Source organism: Nycticebus coucang, chromosome 14 (genome assembly GCF_027406575.1).
Source record: "Nycticebus coucang isolate mNycCou1 chromosome 14, mNycCou1.pri, whole genome shotgun sequence".
Lineage (NCBI taxonomy): Eukaryota > Metazoa > Chordata > Mammalia > Primates > Lorisidae > Nycticebus > Nycticebus coucang.
The window spans coordinates 61,286,105-61,307,597 of NC_069793.1; the positions used below are offsets into that span (position 1 = coordinate 61,286,105).

Genomic DNA, 21,493 nt, shown 5'->3' on the forward strand with positions numbered 1-21,493 from the left:
GCAATTTCTTTTATGGGTAATTCATCACTGCTCAATGGGTATGTTCAATGTGTTCATCAACAAATCCAAATCATGCAACCATTCCTCCTCCTGTGAAGGCTACCTCTCATGCAAACCATCTCTTATTGTATCATGAAACCCATCCATTAAAATTGATCTGTACAACCATCCATCCCATTTATTTTTCTTATCACCAACTTCTGCTCGTAATTCACATTGAGATCTTCCCCAAACCAAGCAGTCTCAGAAGTCGACTCCGAATCTCCCTGGTTCTGGCTCCATAGATAATAGGATTGAGGACAGGAGGCACCAGCACATACAGATTCGCCAGAAAGATGTGCACATGCCTGGGGACTCGGTGGTGACCAAAGCGATGTGTGAGGAATGAGAAGAAGGCAGGGATGTAAAACACCAGAATGACACCGATGTGGGAGCCACAGGTGCTCAGAGCCTTGTGCTGGGCATCACGAGTTGGGAGACAAAAGACTGCATGCAGGATAAAGCCATAGGAGATGGCGATGAGGATAGCATCCAGGCCCATGGCCAGCAGAGCCACGGTCAGCCCGTAGACAATATTGACGGTGATGTCAGCACAGGCCAGTCGAGCAATGCCCATGTGCTCACAGTATGTGTGTGCCATGACATGGTGACCACAGTAGGGCAGTCTCCTCAGCAAGAAGATGAAGGGAGAGACAATAGCCACACTGCGGAATGTGCCGGCAAGGCAAATTCTGCCTATGACAGTACGGTTGAGAATAATTGAGTATCTCAGGGGGTTGCAGATAGCCACATATCGATCAAAGGCCATGGCAAGAAGAATTGAGGATTCCAGAGCATAGATAGAATGGACACAAAACATCTGCGTGATGCAACCACCAAAGGAAATCTCACCAGCATGGAACCACAAAATGGCCAGCATCTTGGGCACAGTGGTAGAACTGAGAGCCAGGTCAGTGAGTGACAGAAGACAAAGGAAGAGGTACATGGGAGCGTGAAGGGCCTTGTCCCTGGAAATGATCAGGATGAGGGCAGAATTACCAGCCAGTGCCACAAGATACATGGCACAGAAAGGGATGGCAATCCAGAAGTGGGCAGACTCCATCCCCGGGATCCCGGTCAGGAGGAGAATGGCTGGGAGACTGTGATCACTGGTGTTGGAAACTGACATTCTTGTAGCCAAAGAATGGGTTCTATCTAAGCAGTGATGGCATGCCTGCCCTGCCCATCAGGTATTTGGTTGATTCACATAAAATGAGGAGCTTTCTGTGAAATAATAATTTTTAAGACTGAGAAAAATATTCACTTGTTCAAGAATTTGACAGGAGTACACCACATTTTATCTCATTTACAAGTATATCTAGCCAGGAGGAAGGGAGAGGAAGGGCAGGGGAGAGAGGAGGAGAGAGGGCGATTGGCAGGATTTCACCTAATGTGGACGGTGTGAGTGTTCAGCCTGCCTCCTGGGTGAGGGGCTCAACTACAATTTGAACTTTACCTTGGAAATGAAAACAATGTAACCTAAACATTTGTACCCTCATATTAATCTGAAATGAAATTAACAAAAAAGAAAAAAAATTCTGTTAAATCCTATATTCAGTAATGTTGGGTTGCCTTCTTTATTCAAAGCACCAAGCTAAGTCTTTATTCATCTGCTCAAACTGACCTTTCCAGACTTTATTCACACCACTACCTACACATCAGTTATTGACCTCATACCCTTACATTCACCCACATGCGGAAGTTGCTTGTTTTTTTTTTTTTCATTCATTACTTTCCTGTGCCTACAACATCTCATTTCTTTATTTTTTCTTTCTCTCTCTCTCTTATTTTTGGGTTTCAGGGAAAGCTTTTCTGCCTTTCAGAAGCCTTCTCTTTCTTAACTCTTTCTTAGAGAGCTTTTCTTTTTTCCCATTCTTTCACTATCTTATAAAATCTTATTGATCTTGGCCTGTGTCTTCAGGCAATTGTAACCTCCTCCCTACCCATAACTGTGTTTATACCTATACTTTTGAAAACATGTTCATTAAAGACTCCATTCTGAGAATTACTAATATGGCATTGACTTTTGACCTAACAATGTAATGATGTATCCACTTATTCTTCTTGGTAACGTATCTTCAGTATAGATATGTTTGAGTAACATATCTTTCCAAATATACACCAAATAACTTCCCTACATATGCCACCCAAAATGCCTAAAAGGAGGGTAGGCAACCTGAACATGCTTATGTCCCTTATGGCTGAATATCTACAGTGAGTTGGGCATTTATGTGGGTATTATACAAAAAAACGTGAAATAAATCTAATGTGCTTGTTGGTGAGACAACAGTTTGAACTGTGACAAAGCCAGTTCACAGTCCTACAACTCCACCAGTACAAGGGATGTGAAGTCAGATATGAATGCTAAATGCTGACAGAGGCAGATAAAAGGAGATTGGAGCATATTGGAGATGCCACCCATAAGGATAGCCTAGAAAGGGCATCTTTTTTGTTGTTGTTGGACAAGGATAGCTACTATTATACACATTCTCTCAGAAACATGTTACTAAAAGCATCCTGAGTGAAATATTAGGAAACCTGAATTTTAGTTCTGATTCTGTAACAAGATTCATGTATAACCTGAAATAAATCTCTCACCTCTCGGAACAGTCTCAATGTAGAAGGAACAATGACTGCAGTCTTTCTCTGCTTTTCTGAACTGATCACTATGTGACATTGGAAAAAAATCCCAAAACCTTTTTGTGCCTCAGTTTTTATCTCTGAATTGGGAATGATACCACCTGCCCTAACTTCACAAGATTTTGTAACTGAGCAAGGATTATTATTTATGAGATTAAAAATTTGGATACCCAAAGTTATTCTCCACTCCTTTTTAAAAAAACAAGATATATATCTCCTAACAATATATACTCTGAATAAAACAGAATGAAGTATTCATATCCCCAGAATAAAGTATTCATATCCCCATTCATAATAAGAAGACCTAGTCCAGAGACATGAGCTGATGTAACTTAGTTCAAAAAACAAGTTACTTCAGAATTGAAATTCGATTGCATGTCTCCTGATTCAGAGTTTTTGGTTTTCACCTCACCCATCTGTCTATTAATATGTCTAATACTTGAATTTCTCTTTGTTATAAACAAGGTGTTTTGTCTAATATCAATTCTTAATGCTTTTGTTACTTCAGTCATTATCTGAGCTCCAAAGTGGTAGTGAAAATTGGGGACTCTCCCTTCTATATGCATTGAGACTTTCAGCAATGACATCAGATAGATGTTTGGGTCTCAGTCTGAACACTGGCCTGTGACATTGGTGGAAAACAACTTGGATGGTGGAGCCTGGAGAGCTGGAGTCACTGCCATCTTCTTTTCTCCTCTTTTTCTAGCCTGTTCTTGTCCCCTAACAAGGATTTTAGGTACTTGTGGTAAGATAATGTGCGATTATGTGAGTATGTATGGATGTAAGCACCATAAAGGTTGGGGGAAGAACAGGTTTGATTTATTTTTCTCTTTGGAAAAGGAAGAGGAAAGGATGTTGAACTGATAGTTCACAATGTGTCACCTCCCAACATGCCTCAGGGTTTTGTCTATGGTTCACTAACATGGCTGAGTTCTTGAAGTCCCCTTCTTAGACCTAGACATCAATACCTTCTAAATTCATTCACTGAGCATAGTTTTTGGGGAATCTGATTTTAAGAACTTACCCGTGTGAGAAATGTACATTTGCACTTGGAGCACGCGGAAGCTGGAGCACTGTGTGCACGTGGATTCTATGAGTGTGCAAGATTCTTTGTGCAGGAGAGAGTGTCAGGTGCAATGGGTTGGGGAGGAGGTGTGTATGTGAATGAACAGCTTTGTTTAGGGATGTGAAAGCTGTGTTTCCTTGCAGGTCTGTAGTTGCAGAATAAATAGTAGAAGGTATAAATGTTTGATTCGTGTTGAAATTCTTGATTTTCCTCAGTTTTCTGGGCTCATGAATGTCTTCCACTCTGTTCTGTATTCCAGCTTCCTCTGGTCGCTGGGCTTGGGAAGTGAAGGTTATTTATTGATTCTCTGTGATGCTAGCATATGAAAACCCAGATGGCCTCCCCTGGGAATTGATCAGCAGTGTGTCTGTTGAGGGAAAAAAGGGAAGAAGGAGCCATGATAAATCAGATAGCAATGAGCAAGGGAAAATTTCCAGTGACTTTTTAAAAGAAAATGAAAATTAACCATCTAGTCTATGTTTAAATATCGATTCCATTTTCCACTCTCTTATTTTCTCTCTTCTTTCCTTACCTCCTGTTTCTTTCCTCCTTTCTTTACTTCTCTGAATCTTCTTGAATTCTCACTGACTAGGGATTCAGTAGAATTCTGTTCTCAGACTGTGTTATGAAAGAATTTTGTGAATGGTGTAGCAAGTAGTGACACTGAACCCACATGCATCACCATGCCATTCAATTTACTTTAAAAAATGCACAAAGATAAAAGTATTAAGAATTTCACTATAATGACAGCAGAGTATTAAGTAAGCCCTAATAAGACCACTCTGAGCATGGCCTACTGCAACTGCCCAGTTTATATCCCATGAAGCCAGTTCTATTAGGGAACGTTATCAGTGCTGTAGCCAAATTCATTCATGTCTGGAGACATTAGCCATTCATCAAATCTTTGCACAAAAGGTTGCTTCCAAAAGAACCCCTCCCCAGGATTAACTAATTTATTCTTCTTCTTTTCACAATACTGGACTCTCTTCCCTTATAAAACATCATTCTCTTCCCAGATTAACTTAAAATAGTGTTCTTTAAAAGTTTTATGTGGATATTTTCTAAAAGTTTTGTAGTTTCCAGTATATTGTGAATATCCACATTTTAAAATAAAACCCTCATATCACTATTTTATCTATGAAACCTTTATGCTCTGAAAGTTTCTTACTTACCATTATCCATTTCAAAGTACATGAAAAATATTTTCTATTTGCATAAATTTATGAGGTAGAAGGGTAATTTTGTTACATGGGTAGACTGCACAGTGGTTAAGTCAGAGCTGTTAGGGCATCTATCACCCAAATAAAGCACATTGTATGTATTAAGTAATTACTCATGATCTATCCCTTGCTCACCCCCTAGTCCTTTTGAGAGCGTCCATTGCTCATTCTTCCAAACTCTTAGTATTTGTGTGCACAAATTATTTAGCTCCCAATGATAAGTGAAGACAAGTGGTACTTCTCTTTCTTTGAAATAGTTCCTCCACTTAAGATAATGGTCCCCAGTTCCATGCATGTTCCTGCAAAAGTCACAATTTCCTTCTCTATAGTGTTGGAATTGTGTTCCATTGTGTATGTGTACTACATTTTTTTATACAAATGTCCATTCATGGACACTTATGCTAATTCCATATTCTTGCTATTGTGAATATTATCATAAACATATAAGTACATGCTACCTATAATGGTTTATTTTGTTTGGTTAGACTCCCAGTAGAGGGATTGCTGGATCAAACTGTGGTTCTAGTTTTCGTTCTTTGAGCTATCTCCATACTGTTTTACCACAGAGGTTGCACTAGTTTACATTCCTACCAATAGTGTAGAAGCATTCCCTTTTCTCTATATTCTTGCTGGTATCTATTATTTTTTGGTCTTTTTAACAATAGCCATTCTGACTGCTATAAAATGTGGCTTTCGTTTATGGTGATTAGTGATACGGTGCATCTTTTCTTATGTTTGTTGGTCATTTGTATGTCTTCTTTGAAAATATCTATTCATGTCCTTTGCCCACTTTTTAATGGGATTATTTTTTATTGTTGTCAAGGCCCTTGTAAATTCTAGATATTGCTGCCCTATGAGATAAATAGTTTGAAAATATTTTCTCCAATTCTGCAGTTTTCCTGGTTACTCTGTAGATTATTTCCTTTGTTGTGCAGAAGCTTTTAAATTTAACTAAGTCCTATTTGCTTATTTTTGTTTTTGTTCCTATGCTTTTGATGTCTTGACTTATTCATTAATTCTTTGCCTAGACCAATGATCAGAAGAGTTTACCTTTAGATCTTAGATTTAAGTCCTAATCCATTTTGTGTGTGTGTTTTTTTTTTAATATGGTAAGAGGTAATTTCATTCTTCTGCATATGGCAATCTAATTTTTCCAGCAGCATCTTACAAGGATATATGTGAAACTTAGTAAATGTAGAATGTAAATGTCTTAGCACAATAACTAAAAAAATGCCAGGAAGCTATGTCAACAAGTGTGATGAAAATGTGTCAAACGATTTATGAAACTAGTGTATGATGCCCCATGATCATATCAATGTACACAGCTATGATTTAATAAAAAAAAAAAAAGAAAAAAAGAAAAGAAAAGGGTTTCCTTTCCCCGGTGTATGTTTCTGTCTATTTGGTTGTAGGTATTTGGCTTTATTTCTGGGTTTTGTATTTTGTTCCATTGATCAATGTGTCTACTTTCATTTCAGTACCATGCTGTGTTAGTTACTACAGCCCTGTACTACAACATGAATTCAGAAAATGTGATGCCTCTAGATTTGTCCTCTTAGGATTACTTTAACTATTCAGGCTCTTTTCTCATGTCATATGAATTTTAGATTTGTTTTTTTCCTAATCTGATGAAAATGGCATTGCTGTTTTGATAGGGATTGCAATGAATATGTAAATTTCTTGGGGGTAGTAGCGAGATTTTAGTAATATTAATTCTTCTGATCCATGAGCATGGTATGTCTTTCCCTTCATGTCAGCTATTATTTTTTTAAATCAATGTTTTCTAGTGCTCCTTGTAGAGATATTTAATCTCCTTGGTTAAAAATAGTCTTAGGCATTTTTTATTTTGTAACTATTATAAAAAGAATTGCCTTCTTGGTTTAGTTTTCAGATCAATTGCTATTGGTGCAAGAAATGCTACTGATTTTTATTCAGGGTGTTCATAAAGTCCATGTTTAATTAAAAATAGTTGTCTATTTTAAATTGCACACAAACGTTATGGACACCCTGTATACTGAATTTGTATCTTGTAATCTTACTAAAATCATTTATTAAATTGTAGAGGTTTTTGGTGAATTCTTTAAAGATTTTTAGTTATATGATTATATCATCTATGAACAGAGATAATTTGACTTCCTTTTGTCCAATTTGGATGTTTTTTATTTTATTTTTCTTTTGCTTGATTGCTTGGCTAGCATTTCTAGTACTATGTTAAATAGGAATGGTGAAATTTGGTATCCTTGTTTCAGTTCTTGCTGGGAATGCTTTCAACTTTTCTCCATTCAGTATGATGTTGACCATGGATTTGTCATATATGGCCTTTATTATTTTGAGGTATGCTCCTTCTATGATTATTTTGTTGAGGATATTTTTTATGAATGGATGTTGAATTTTATAAAATACTTTTTCTGCATTGGTTTAGACGATCATGTTTTTTTCCCTTTATGTCTGTTTAAGTTATGCATCAGATTTCCTGATTTTTGTATGTTGAATCATCTTGCATGTCTGGCATAAAACTCACTTGATCATGGTGTATTATCTTTTTCATCTGCTGTTGGGTTTGATATGCTAGTATTTTGTTGATGATTTTTGCATCTATGGTTTTAATATTTATCTTGCATCTCATTGAGTGTCTTTAAAATTAATAAAAAAATTTTAAACTTTTTGATTTTTGACTTTTTTTATCTGGCGTGTCAAGAATTTCTTTTTGAGATCTATTGATAGGTAATCATTGTGTTCCTTTGGGAGTGCCAAAATGCCTTGCTTTTTCATGCCTTCTATATTACTAGGCTGATTTCAGTCATCTGGAGATATAATTGTTTTTTCTTATTTTTGAATTTACTTTCTTTGAGGTGGAACTATTCTTTTCTCTTGAGAATGTGAACATGACCCATATGGGTAGGGTCATTTGGCTTTGCTTCTGTGTGCCTTCTGTGGTGAGGACTATATGATTTCTTTGATACTAAATCATCTCAGTGTGTTGGCCTTCTCACACACTGGTTCTACTAGCGTTGTGTAAGGTGGAGGAGCAGACTCATGATCTCCTGAGTAGGAGGGGAGGCGTGGGTGGTGGTAGAAGAGGTGGCAAGATTACCTTGTTCACTAATGCAGTGTACTTATATCAGCAGGTGCTGCAGGGTCCAACCTCCAGGTCAATAGGTGGCACTCTCAGTTAAATCCAGCTGTGGTGGCAGCAGTAGGGTTTATGGTCAACTTCTGTTAACCTGATCCTCCAGTGTCCAAGGTGGTGAGTTGGTCTCCTGCTGTAGGAGGAGGGAGGTGAAGCAGGACCAGGAAAGCATGTAATCAGGCCTTGCAACTCTGGGAGCATGCACCAGCCCTGATGGGCTCAGAGGTTGTCTTCTATTCCTAGAGAAATGGTTGGGTGACTGGCAGCTGCTGTGTGAAGGGGCAATGGGGGAAGAGGGAGCAGTGATCTTGGTGCAATAGTCATGTGAGGGGAGTGATTTGCTTTCCTCTCACACCAGAACTGCTGGGGCTTAGTCTACCATCTAAACTGTGGTGGCCAGTTAGGACACTTAGTTACAAATTGCAGTTTTCTTTTGGATGTGAATCCACCTGGCACTGTAAAACTCACTCCTGTGTCATATCCACACTTTCCGGACAAGTGAAGGAGGTAGTCTGGTTCTAGCTTCAGCAGCTGTAGGCCAAGCTACACTCAGTTCTCATTATGACTGACTACTTGTGCCTGGTTTGAGACACAGATCTTCAGTCCCCTACAGAGTATCTGTGAGGTGAATGTCTGTCCCCCTGCTAGTTCACAGAACCTGCATAGCTTCCTATGAGCAAGGATCAAGTACGGCATCCTCCTATTAGCACCCAAGTCTGGGAAGGTGCCTGAAACCTTTTCTGAAGGCATTCCTTCTCACAATCTTCTCTCCTTCCCCTCCTTCCCCCAGTTAGATACAGGGCTTGGGAATGTCAGGTCATCTCCTGTGGCCTGGATGGCATACTTTCCTAGTAGGAAGGGGGATTGCAGGATTCACTCAATGTTTCCAGTTGGAATCAAGCAAGTAGGCTGACTGCTCTCCTTCTCTTCGCTGTTGTCTGATGTTTTCATTTGCTTTTCTGTTGAACGTCTATGTTCCTTCTTGGTTTCAGTCCAATATGTATGCAATAATTTTGCTTCTTCCAAGTGTGTGAGTTGAGTTAGAAAATCTTCTAGTCTTTTATCTTAGAAAAAATTATATTTTAGAATGATCACATTGTCAACAAAAGGAAAAATATGGATGGATTCTGGTTGAGTTGGTATAGGGAGCCATTAGAATGTTGCCTTAGTAGGGCGGCGCCTGTGGCTCAGTCAGTAAGGCGCCGGCCCCATATACCCAGGGTGGTGGGTTCAAACCCGGCCCCGGCCAAACTGCAACCAAAAAATAGCCGGGCGTTGTGGCGGGCACCTGTAGTCCCAGCTACTCGGGAGGCTGAGGCAAGAGAATCGCTTTAGCCCAGGAGTTGGAGGTTGCTGTGAGCTGTGTGAGGCCACGGCACTCTACCGAGGGCCATAAAGTGAGACTCTATCTTTACAAAAAAAAAAAAAAAAAAGAATGTTGCCTTAGTAATTCAGTTGGTCAAGGTCAAGGCACATACAGCATAAGGGAAATGACAAAATAATTTGTAGAAATGTGATGAGATTTGATAACTATTGGACATAAGGAATAAGAAGTAATTAAAGATGAATTTCAGGCCAGGCCTGAGAATGACTTAAGCCTTATGACAAAAGATTCAAGGGTCATGTGAGTATTTGCCACTGCATTCTTGGTGAAGTCAGAGGTCCCCTCCTCAGTTCTAGCATGATTACCTGAGGACTCACACAACTGACTTCACTCTTTCTGTACATTTCTGTAGCAAAAATGAATAGATAATGACGAAGGAAGATAATGTTCATTGCATTGCTGCCACATGCCAAACTAAGTAAACAACTAATTTGTATCTTAAAATACTTAATAAAAATGTGTAATATTTAAAGATGTGAAGAAACTAAATTTTAGATAGCTTAAGTTCATATAACTCAGAAGTGACTAAATTGGTATTCACACTAGGTCTGATCCAAAAACACTTCCCAAATGTAGCAAACTTCCTTCCTATTTTATTACTGAATTTCTTGACATTCATGTATTCCACAGAAACATTAATATAGAGTGATGATGTTTGTAAAAATAACAGGCTTATGCCTGTAATCCTAGCACTCTGGGAAACTGAGGCAGAAGGATCACTTGAACTCTGAAGTTGAAGACTAGTCTGAACAAGAGCGAGACTCCATCTTTACTAAAATACAGAAAAAATAGCTGGGGGTTGTGGTAGGTGCCTGTAGTCCCAGCTACTCAGGAGACTGAGATAGGAGAATTACTTGAATCCAGGAGTTTGAGGTTGCTATGAACTAGGCTGACATCGTAGCACCCTAGCCCAGGTGACAGAGTGAGACTCTGTCTGAAAACAAACAAACAAACAAACAGAGTAAAGGCACCAAAAATGTTCTCTTCCATTAAAGCAATGAGAAAACTGGCAAAATATTTGCAGAATTAACTTTCTCAGAATTCTACATATTAAAATTAAATAAAAACTTGCTTCAATCCAGGGAGACTTTATTAAAAAAATTCACACCTAACTAGTACAGTGCATACATTCTGAATGAAGGGCACACTTATAGTTTTGACTTAAAATGTACAAAAGTAAATTATGTAATCAAAATGTGTGTATTCCAATGATATTCTGAATTTTTTTAAAAAACAATGTATCTAAGGGAAAAAATAAAAATGATGGATGATTTTTGGTAAAAACCAGTAGATTTATGTCATTGTGTTTTGCTCCCATCATATTCCTGGCACTCTAGCTCTATGGTTGTATTGAAAAAATAACAGCTGTGGCTGGGCGTGGTGGCTCACATCTGTAATTCTAGCACTCTGGGAGGCTGAGGTGGGTGGAGCACCTGAGTTCAGGAGTTTGAGACCAGCCTAAGGAAGAGTGAGATCCTGTTTCTACTAAAAATAGAAAACTAGCTGGGCGTGGTGGCATGCCTGTAGTCCCCATTACTTGGGAGGCTGAGGCAAGAGGATTGCTTGAGCCCAAGAGTTTGAGGTTGCTGTGAGCCATGATAATGCCATGGCACTCTACCCCGGATGACAGAGTGAGACTGTCTAAAATAATAATAATAAAAACAACAACAATAATAACAATAGCCTTTTTTTATAGTGAAATTCACTAGTCTCCAGTGGCATTCAGAAGGAGCAATCTGGGGCTACAACTTTTTCAAAAAAAATTTTTCCAGGAATTGTTATCACTTGTTCTATCTGGTGATACCCTTGAAGATTCCAAGGAGTGTCACTAACAAGTCTGTTTAAATACGATGTGATCCAGAGCTTGTCCAGTGTGAATAGTTTTATCCCATGGGTGATTGTCAAAAACAATTATAGGTAATTAACTTTTTAGCTCCTGAGGTAATATTATAGATGTTAGAGAAAACAAGAAATTAACCAAAAAGCTAAAAGCCTAGGAATAAAATATTTCTATGAGCTTTGGATATTTTAGCTGTACTCCTGGGGGATAGAAGGCCATGCACATGTCCATTGTTCTGTGTCTCCCCAGAAAAGTTCTGTGGTCACCTCTCTCACTTTGCATCTCTGCGCAAGCCAGAAATAAAGGACAAAACAGAGTGGCAAACTGAATGGCTGAGTGCTGAAATTGTGTCCTATATGTACATAGACCCCTGGGGAGGACAGAAAGATGCACTTTTCCCAGGCATTCAAGGGCATATCTTTTCAATTATTAACTGACCACTCAGCAGCAGCACTAATTTCAGTAACTACCTATAACAAAAGTTGATGTTACAGAATTAATTCAGAAAATCATTAAACAGGCAAGAAATAAAAAAGGGACAGTAACAAATAGTAACAAAACAAACTCCAGAGTGAGGGGAGGTCTTATGTCCAACATTTTCACTTTATATTATTTATAATATATGATTTGCAACAGAAAATTATTAGACTTGCCAAGAAACAGGGACATAAGGCCTGTACACCAGAGAAACAAATATCATTGGCAACATTCCTGAAGAAAAACAAATACTGGATTTATTAAATTACAACTTTAAACCAGCTATTTTAAATATTTTCAAAGAACTAAAAGCAACCATGTCTAATGAAATAAAGGAAAATATAAAAGAAACTCTCCTATCAAACAGATAACATCTGTAAAGAAATATTATACACATACACATAGAAATTCTGGAATTACAAACCACAATAACTCAAATGAAAAATTCTTTACAGGGACTCAACAGCAGATTTGACCAGGTAGAAGAAAGAGAATGAAAACTTGTGATCAGTCATTGTTGATTATACAGTCTGAGTAATTGAAAGGAAAAAGAAAGGATAAAGAAAAATTAACAGAGCCTCAGAGACCATGAGCACCATCAAGCACACAGACGCATGTGTTTGGAAGCTCTAGAGGAGCAGAAAGAGAGAAAGAAGAAAGAATATTTGAAAAATTCAGGCTGAACATTTTCCAGTTCTGACCCAGGACAATATTTACATCTCAGGAGCACCTCAAAGTCCAGGTAAAATAAACTTAAAAAGAGTGTAGCAGCTTAAATCAATGATGGATTAGCAGAAAGGGCTCTGTGCTTTTATGTATCTCTTTGGAGCCAGATGTAAAATGTGCTTTCCTAAATGCTTAAGGCTCTGTTAATTTTTCTTTATAATTTTCTTTATTTAACCTTAATAAAGAAAGAAAAGAAAATGAATATCAAAAGTGGAAGAGTAAACAAAGAATAGGAAAAATAATTTTATTAACCACCAATCCTATCCCGAGCATCATCTAACTTTTATGGAATAGGTACAATAATTATGTGATATTATGTAAAAAAAAAAAAAAAAGGTCTTAGCTGAGCTGTAAAACTGAACTAATGATATTTTTCTACCTCTTCACTATTTAGCATTGAATAAATTCCACAGCCTTTTGAAACTGTTTCTCATTTCTAAATCAGAAATGGCAACATCCAAGCCTATTTATCTCACAGGATCCTTGTGGTTGAGAAAAGAGGAAAGTACATAGAATTAAAAGTTAAAATGTCTAAAACAATGTACTTCTATTTTTCCAAGCTCTTTGTCCCTTAAGGATGTATGGGAGAGGTATAGAATATAATAATCATTCTCGCTTGTCACCAATGGGAAGTCCAAGTTCTGAGAAGTGAACTGGACAATCCAGATCACTAAGCAAGTTACTGTCAGAACTCAAATTAGCTCTCAGGTATCCTGATTTAAAGTTTGGTGTTTTCACCTCATTTAACTATCCCTTCATATGGTCAGTACCTGAATTCCTATCTCCTTGCAAGGCATTCTGTAGAAATCAGTTTCTAAGTCTGCAACACTGCACGCATTATCCGGGCTCCAAAGAGACAGGTAAAAGCACAGAGCCCCTGGGCGGCGCCTGTGGCTCAATGGGTAGGGTGCTGACCCCATATACCCAGGGTGGTGGGTTCCAACCTGGCCCCAGCCAAACTGCATAGCCGGATGTTGTAGCGGGGGCCTGTAGTCCCAGCTACTGGAGAGGTTGAGGCAAGAGGATTGCCTAAGCCCAGGAGTTGGAGGTTGCTGTGAGCTGTGCTACAGCACTCTACCTAGGGCAATAAAATGAGACTCTGTCTCTTAAAAAAAATAAAATAAAATAAAAAGCACAGAGCCCCTCTCATTTCCATGGAGATTTTCACTCATGACCCCAGCTCCTAGGGAAATGACCTTGGGAAGTAGACAGTAGGGAGTTTCCTCTTGTCCCAGTCTATTCTTGTCCCCAGAGGAGTATTTTACATAGTTCTTGTAAAGGCTGCTACTCTGTGAGTATCTGTGGATGTAAGTACTGGGAAGATGAGGTACTAGTACGGTTGTCTTTCAAGAAAAAGAGTGGGGAAATGTCATCGAGCACTCTGGTCAGAATGGGGACATCTCTGTAAACTGTCCCTCTCACTCTTGTCTCTGAGTTACTATGACAGCTGAGTTTCTGATGTTTTCTTATGGACTTACCTAGTCCTCCCACAGACCACATCCTTGCTGCGCCACACAGAAAATCAGAGCTCTGTGTCCTTCTTATGGACCTCAACACAAGGTTTCGTGTGTTGTAATCTCCAGGCAGCATCCCTCGGATGTAAGCCCTGCAGCCCACACCTTCCACATGAATCTCTGTGGGGATACACAGAGCTCCCCCACTCGGCACTCTCCTCCCTGCAGCGCAGGGGCAAAGCTGCTGCTGTTTCCTCAGCGTTTGCTCTCTCTGGTTCTTCCTCCGTCGCTGAGGCTTGCAGGGGTGCCTCAGCACAGGGAGGGGCAGTAGGGCTGCGGTAGGCTCGCCCGGGAACAGGGAACAAACTCAGTAGCATTTCCCCAGTCCTGGACCTGCTCCCACAGATGCAAAGTTCGAATTTCTAGACTCAGCTTCACCTATATTCATTTTAACAAGTGATCTGAGTACTGAAGAGAGACTTGAGAAAGCAGCAGAGATGATCTCGCGGTTAGGTCTATAGCAGTCGCGTCTTCCGTTTCAGTGGCTTGCTAGGCTCACATCTGCAGCGGTCTCCATACAGTCCCCTCGCGAAAATACTTGCACACTATGCCATGTGGCCTGTCATAGAGGCCATGTGAGTAGCGACAGTTATCTCCTTTACAAATCCCATGCGCAAAATGCATCTTCAAGGAAGATTATTTTCAGCCTCTGGAAGTAGCCTGGCTGCAGAGTGAACAGCTTCCCTGTAAGGCACTGGGAGCTGAGTTCAGGTGGGGCAGAGGGGAGGGGAGGTGCCCATATTGCCAAAGAGGCTGCCCAGGCGATTGCGCGCGCAGCGGTGGGGCCTCCGAGAACCGGTGCTGAGGGCTTCGCGTCAGGTTAAAAATTGACTCAGTGAGCTGCCGGGACGCGGCAGCAGAGGCTCTCAGCGCATGAAAACGCGGTTCACCCCTGCCCGCACCCTCGGCGTCTGCTTTCCCCGATCCGCATCCCTTCTTTCTACTGCGCCCGCCCCATTCTCAATTATTCTTAATGTGATTTTTGTAAGAGTAAGCTATGAGAACACTTGTTTTCGTAGACCTAACTTAGCTGAAGAATGTAAGGTATTTGTTTAGGGAACATTGCCATAAGTCAGAGTTAGTGATTGCTGGAATCAGCATTTTCCTTAAAAGAGGAAGATCTGGTTATCGGAACCTTAAATGAAGGTGAGAGCTGGGAACCAGGCTTCTAAGGATGGATCCCAGAGAGCTGGTGTTGGGATATGTGGGGCGATATAATGAGACTGGTTCATAGGAAGGTGAAACAAACCCAAACCAGAACACACCACAAACTGCTTCTATTAGAAACAACTGTTGTTTCCCAGGATAAACTATTTGCTGGGGTGACAATGACAAGAGAGGTCAACAGAAAAAGCAAATCCTTCATAGTCTGCCTCTACTGCTTCTTATGGCCAAAGCCTAGGAGTACATTTAAATTCAGAACTTCACACTACTGAGATACTCTGGTCTAAAGCCACACATTATTCTTAAACATACAAGTCCAAGATGGGAGAAGCTTGCCCTAGGCAGGTGTGTGTTAACTTAGTAATTAAAGCAGCTTGCTGTATCGAAATCATTAATGGAAACCATTTCTTGTTACCAGGAAGGACACGGCACCAGACAATTCTGAAAAGAAACTCAAATAGACATTTGTTTTTTGAGATGACATTTTTTTATAGATGAGTTTGAAATCATAATTCTAATAAAGCAAGTATAGAAACTGATCTCTTTCTAGCAAAGATAAGTTATCTGGCAGATTAGGCTTTGCTCTTCCATCAAATTGGCTCCTGGATCAATCCTAACATCCTGTCTCTGTCATTATGGAATAAATGAGAAACAAGAAAGAAGTGAAGGCAATCGTATGCTCACAAATGAGTCTGTGAGCAGACCACAGTACAGTGACTCACCCCCAGGCTGTAGCAGAAGGCACTTCTCCTTCCAGGAGACCCTGAGGCATGGAAGGGATGAAGTACTCCCACTACAACATTAACAGGACAGAAGATGTAGAGAAATGTGTTAATTCTTGAAGAATGACAGCTGCCTCAGTCATTGTTCAGATTTTAAACAGGACAATCTGTGTACTTTGAAAAGGTTCAATAGATTTACATTAAAAGAAAATTACTCATTCAACAGAGAGTAGGGATTGCTGGGTGCTGGAAGATTTGGATCAGGAAACTAATTAGGAGTCTGCTTCGGTAAAGCAGATGGTAAAGGTCTAAAACTAGGTTGATACGGTACCAACTAGGTGGCAAAACAATGTGAAGAAATGTTACAAAATGTGGCACCTAATTGCTAATTGGGCATCATGGTTGAGAGAAAATAAGGATGAATAAATATTTTCAGGCTAGAGCCAGTCATGGAAGTATCCTTATTAAAGAATGTAGGGAGAGCACATACTTCCTCAGTGAGATCAGAAGTCCCTTTTTAATCTCAAGTGATCATGTCTGAGCACTCTTCTCATTCTCATTACTGATTGTAGATAATGTCTCAGATTGCCACCCTGTCTGTTCATTCTTATGACTAAAGGGTGACTGTGAAGGAAAGAATGTGACATTTATATTATCCCTGCAATGTGTCAGGCTAAGAATTCCTTGATGCAGCTACCCAGTAAGTAAGTGTATAATATGTTATCATGTCCACTTTAACAATGAGAAAACTTAGGTGTAGATTATGGCTAATATCATATAATTGATAAGTGACTGACTTGATGTTTACTATGGGTCTGATCCAAAACTTTTGTACCAAACATGGCATACTTCCTCTTCTTTTCCCAAATGCATTTGTTTTTGTAGCATAGGATAATATCAGAGAAAATGGCAGAGCAAGTATCTCAAAAAAACCCTGAAAAAACAGGCAAAAATTATCAGTCTGCATTTCTGGGGGTTATGTTTTCACTTTCTTGACAGTGTCTTTTGATACACAGACTGTATAATTTTGATACTTGTAATAAATTAATCTTATTTTGTTCATGCCTGTTATCATATGTAAGAATCCATTGACAAATACAGGTTATAGAGGCTTCTATGTTTTCTTATAAGAGTTTTGGTTCTTCAATGCAATTTGAGTTAATTTTTGTATATGGCATGAGGTAAAAGTCCAATTTTCTTCTGTTACATATAGAATATACATGTATAAGAGAATATATGTTTTTTTACATTGAGTAGACTCAGCACCTTTGTCAAAAAATCAATTAACCAAAGATGCATGGGTTTATTTCTGGGCTTTCCATTCAATTTTTTGATCTTATGTGTATCTTTATGCCAGTACCACAATGTTGTGATACTGTAGGTTGTGGTATGCTTTGAAATTGGAAAATTTGAATTCTCCATCTTTCTTTTCCAATATTGTCTGGCCATTTGAGATACCTTGGAATTTCATATTACTTTCAGAATTACTTTTCACATTTCTGTAAAAATGGCAATGGAGGGAGGGTGAGATACACTTGAGTATGTTAATGTATACAGAAAAAGAACTTGGCAAAATACAACACACTTCCCTTATTACAAAAAACAAAAACACTTGACAAATTAAGAACAGAAAATAATTTTCTCAACTTCAAGGAATTGACTAAACAACCCACAGATGGCCTTATACTAAGATGAGGAACAAGAGAAGGATACTAGCAGGTTCCACTTCTATCTTACGTTGCACTGGATGTTTGACCTAGGCAGCAAGTGAAGAAAAAAAGTAAAGAGCATTCAGAACAGGAAGCAATAATCAAAATACCTCCATTTGTAGATGACATGACATTGCATATGAAGAATCCTAAGGATTCTTCACACACACACACACACACACACACACACAGAACTACAGCTAATAAACAGGTTCAATGAATGAGGTGAGGTTGTAGATGCAAGATTAACACACAAAAATCAGTTGTAATCCAAAAATAAAATTCAGAAAATAATTTAATTTATAATATCAGTAGGGATAAAATCTTTAGAAATAAATTTTATAAAATGAATGCAATATTTGTACACTGAAAACTATAAAACATTATTAAAAGAAATTAATGAAACCTAAATAAAATGAAAGGCATGTATTCTTGGATTTGTAGACTGAATGTAGTCATCTGATAGATGGTAATTCTTTCCATATAGTTCTACAAATTCAAAGCAATCTTTATCAAACTCTAGCAATCTTTTTTTCTTACTGAAATTAACAAGCTGCTGCTAAAGTTCATATGGAACTTTAAAGGACTCAGAATAACCTAAATAATATTTATAAAGAAGTCTTAATTTAGAGGACACATACTTCCAAATTCAAAACCTATTACAAATTTACAGTAATCAAGACAGCATGATACTCAAATTACTAGAGACAAGTAAATCAATTCAATAGGAATACCAATTCAGCAGTTATCTCACACATGTATGGTCAATTGATTTTCACCGTGCCAGATTGTTCAATGAGGAAATAGTATTTTTCTCAGCAAATGTTGGTGGAATAATTGGATGCACATGCAAAGGAATGAAGTTGGACTTGGGTGGTGGCTCTGGCTTAAAGGAGTAGGGTGCCGGCCCCATATGCCGGAGGTGGTGGGATCAAATCCAGCCCCGGCCAAAAACTGCAAAAACAAACAAACAAACAAACAAAAAGAATGAAGTTGGACTCAAACTGTATGCAAAAAAAAAAAAATCAATTCAAAATGGATACGAGACCTACCTATCTGCTAAGATGTGAAATTATAACACTTTTTGAATAAAACTTAGTCATAAATCTTTGTGTGCTTATATTAAGCAATTTTTATGTGACACCTAAATCAGAAGCAACTAAAAAATTACTAGATAGATTGGACTTCACCAAGAGTAATTCATTGTGCTTCTAAGAACAGTGTGGAGAGATGGATGAAAAGACGACCCACAGAGTAAGGGAAAGTATTTGAAAATTATTTATCTAACAAGTGTCTCATATTCAGAGTACTTAAATATCTCTTACAAATCATAGAAAAACATTAAAATGATATAGGATTTAAATTGATATTCCTGCAAAGAAAAATATACAAATAGCCCATTAACACATGAAAAGATGTTCAATATCATTAGTTGTTTGGGAAATTCAAATTGAAACCACTATGAGATACCACTCCACACATATTAGGATGTCTGTAAACCAACATCTGAACAAAAAATGGAACAGGAACAGAAAATAACATGTGTTGGTTAAGATATGGAGTAATTGGAATCCTCACATATGGGTTGGTGAGAATGAAAATTGGTGCAGCCACTTTGGAAAATTGTTTGGCTTTTCTTCAAATAGTTAAAGGTAGTTTTCAAATGATCCAGCAATTGTACTTCTAGGTAGTCTCAAAAGAACTGAAAACAATTTTTTATACAAAAACTTGTACACAAGTATTCAGAGAAACATTATTCATAATAGCCAGAAAGTGAGAGCAATCCAAATGCCCATCAACTTATTAATGGAAAAACAAAATGTACTTTATTTATACAATGGAATATTAAATCAAGAATGAAGTACACTGATATAGTCAATAACACAAACGATCATTTAAAACATCAATAATACTCACCTAACATTTTCTGAGCACATAATAAAAATGTTTATCTTGCAAAGACCCTGGAACATGCCTCAACTTATTAACCTTTAACATAATTATCTTTATTTGTTTTTTTTTCTTTTTTTAGTAAATCATAGCTGTGTACATTAATGAAATCATGGGGTACAATGTGCTGGTTTTATATACAATTTGAAGTATTTTCATCAAACTTGTTAACATAGCCCTCATGGCATTTTCTTAGTTATTGTGTTAAGACATTTATATTCTACACTTAGTAGATTTCACATGTACCCTTGTAAGATGCACCATAGGTGTGGTTCCACAGATTACCCTCCCTTATCTTTTTTTAACCATGTATTCTTTCTTTCTTTTTTTTTTTTAACTGTTTGGAATTCATTGAGGGTACAAAGAATTAGGTTCCCACTCATTCTTTGTATTTATTTAACTATTTGTGTTCCTGCTTTGCCACTTTCTGTACAATTGCCCTTAAAAATAGAGAAAATTGGAAAAAGGAAAGAATAAAAGAAGCCAAAATAAATTTCTCTCATCTTTATGTGTTCAGGAAATCTTAAATGAATAAATAAATAGTTTAATCTGAGTTGGAGCCCTCTGTTCAGTGGCATTATAATCTTGATCTTCTGAGAACTCACTTTTCTCATCCGTGAAACAGGAAGAGATTCCCTCCCTCTAAATTTGGTTGTCAAAATGTTCTTATTGAAGTTTAGGGTATATTGGAAACATTGAACACCCTTGATAATTATTATAGATGTATTTCTATCAGCTATGACCTTTGTCAACTCTAGAGCCTGGCTTCTTAAAGTCCCCTGAGAGGAGGGCCCTGAAGTGGAAACTTGCTTGAGGAAAAGAACTCCTGGAGTTGAACCCAAGTTATATTCTTGGTTTAACACTTATTAGCACTGGGGTCCTTGGTAGTCAGACTCCTTATTTGTCAGAGGATGATTAGGATGCACATCCCTCACAGGACCTCAGCAGCCAGGTGGACACGGTGTTGGGGCAGCTAAACCCTGCTCAGCTGGAAGGCAGTGGGTATTGCCTTGTCCTTTGCATAGAGGTCTGAAGCACCCATGGGAACAGATAGCAAGAGATGTACAATGAGATCCCTCTCTGAGGAGCCTGTTCCCAAAAGAATTTGGCTGGGAAATATTATGGCTTGCTATAGCCCTTCCTCTTCTCAGAGCTCGAGAGGCAGCACCTATAAAGTGTGGTGTGAGTGTAGGGGCTTCTACACCTTGGCCTGACCTGGGGAAAGCACAGCTCATTCCCCCTGGAGCACTTGCCGCAGTGTGGGACATTGCCTTGCAGCTTTCTTGGTAGTATTCATTTCCCCGTCTTTCTTCTTCTCTGTGCCTCCCCATCTCTGTTTTATTTTCTCCATATTATTTATTCCCTATTCTCTGTCTTTTTATCACTCTCTACTTTTTCCCTGACCTTCTCTTTCTCTTTCTATTACTCTCTCTCCTCTCTTTTTGACTGTCATAAACATGGATCCAAATATTAAGGAAAAGAGAGGATGCAAGAGTCAACCCTGCCATCCTTACTTACAAGGGACAGCTCAGCTAAACCTCATCATCTCCAGTAAGGATAAGAAAGAGTGACTAACAACACTTCTTTGTTCATCAGCAGGTTTTTAGTTAAGACAATTTTAGACTTCTTTATAGTGGAACATGTAAAGTGGAATGAGAGTCAGGGGCATGTAGTTCAAGAAGTAGGTGACCAAATCATCTCCTGAGACCCTTGCCTCTGAAATTCTCAATGTTCATTTCTTTGTGCGGTACTAATGGGAGCTCATATACTTTACAGGTTTCCCAGGGCTTATCTGGTTCATCCTTGCTACCATTTCAAATTCATTGACACACTCAGCAAACGCGTTCTTCAGCAGTAGGTCCTTGGAACTTTTCTCCAGACTATTATAACTCAGGTAGGGCATTTCTTCCTG

General features: G+C 38.6%; 1 protein-coding gene across 1 annotated transcript; it reads right to left on the reverse strand.

Moving 5' to 3' along the window:
* Window positions 1-211: 211 nt before the first annotated feature.
* Window positions 212-1,168, reverse strand: LOC128566064 (olfactory receptor 52D1-like). Its single transcript, XM_053562982.1, has one exon. The coding sequence runs from the start codon at window positions 1,166-1,168 to the stop codon at window positions 212-214; it is 957 nt and encodes a 318-aa protein (XP_053418957.1).
* Window positions 1,169-21,493: the final 20,325 nt, after the last annotated feature.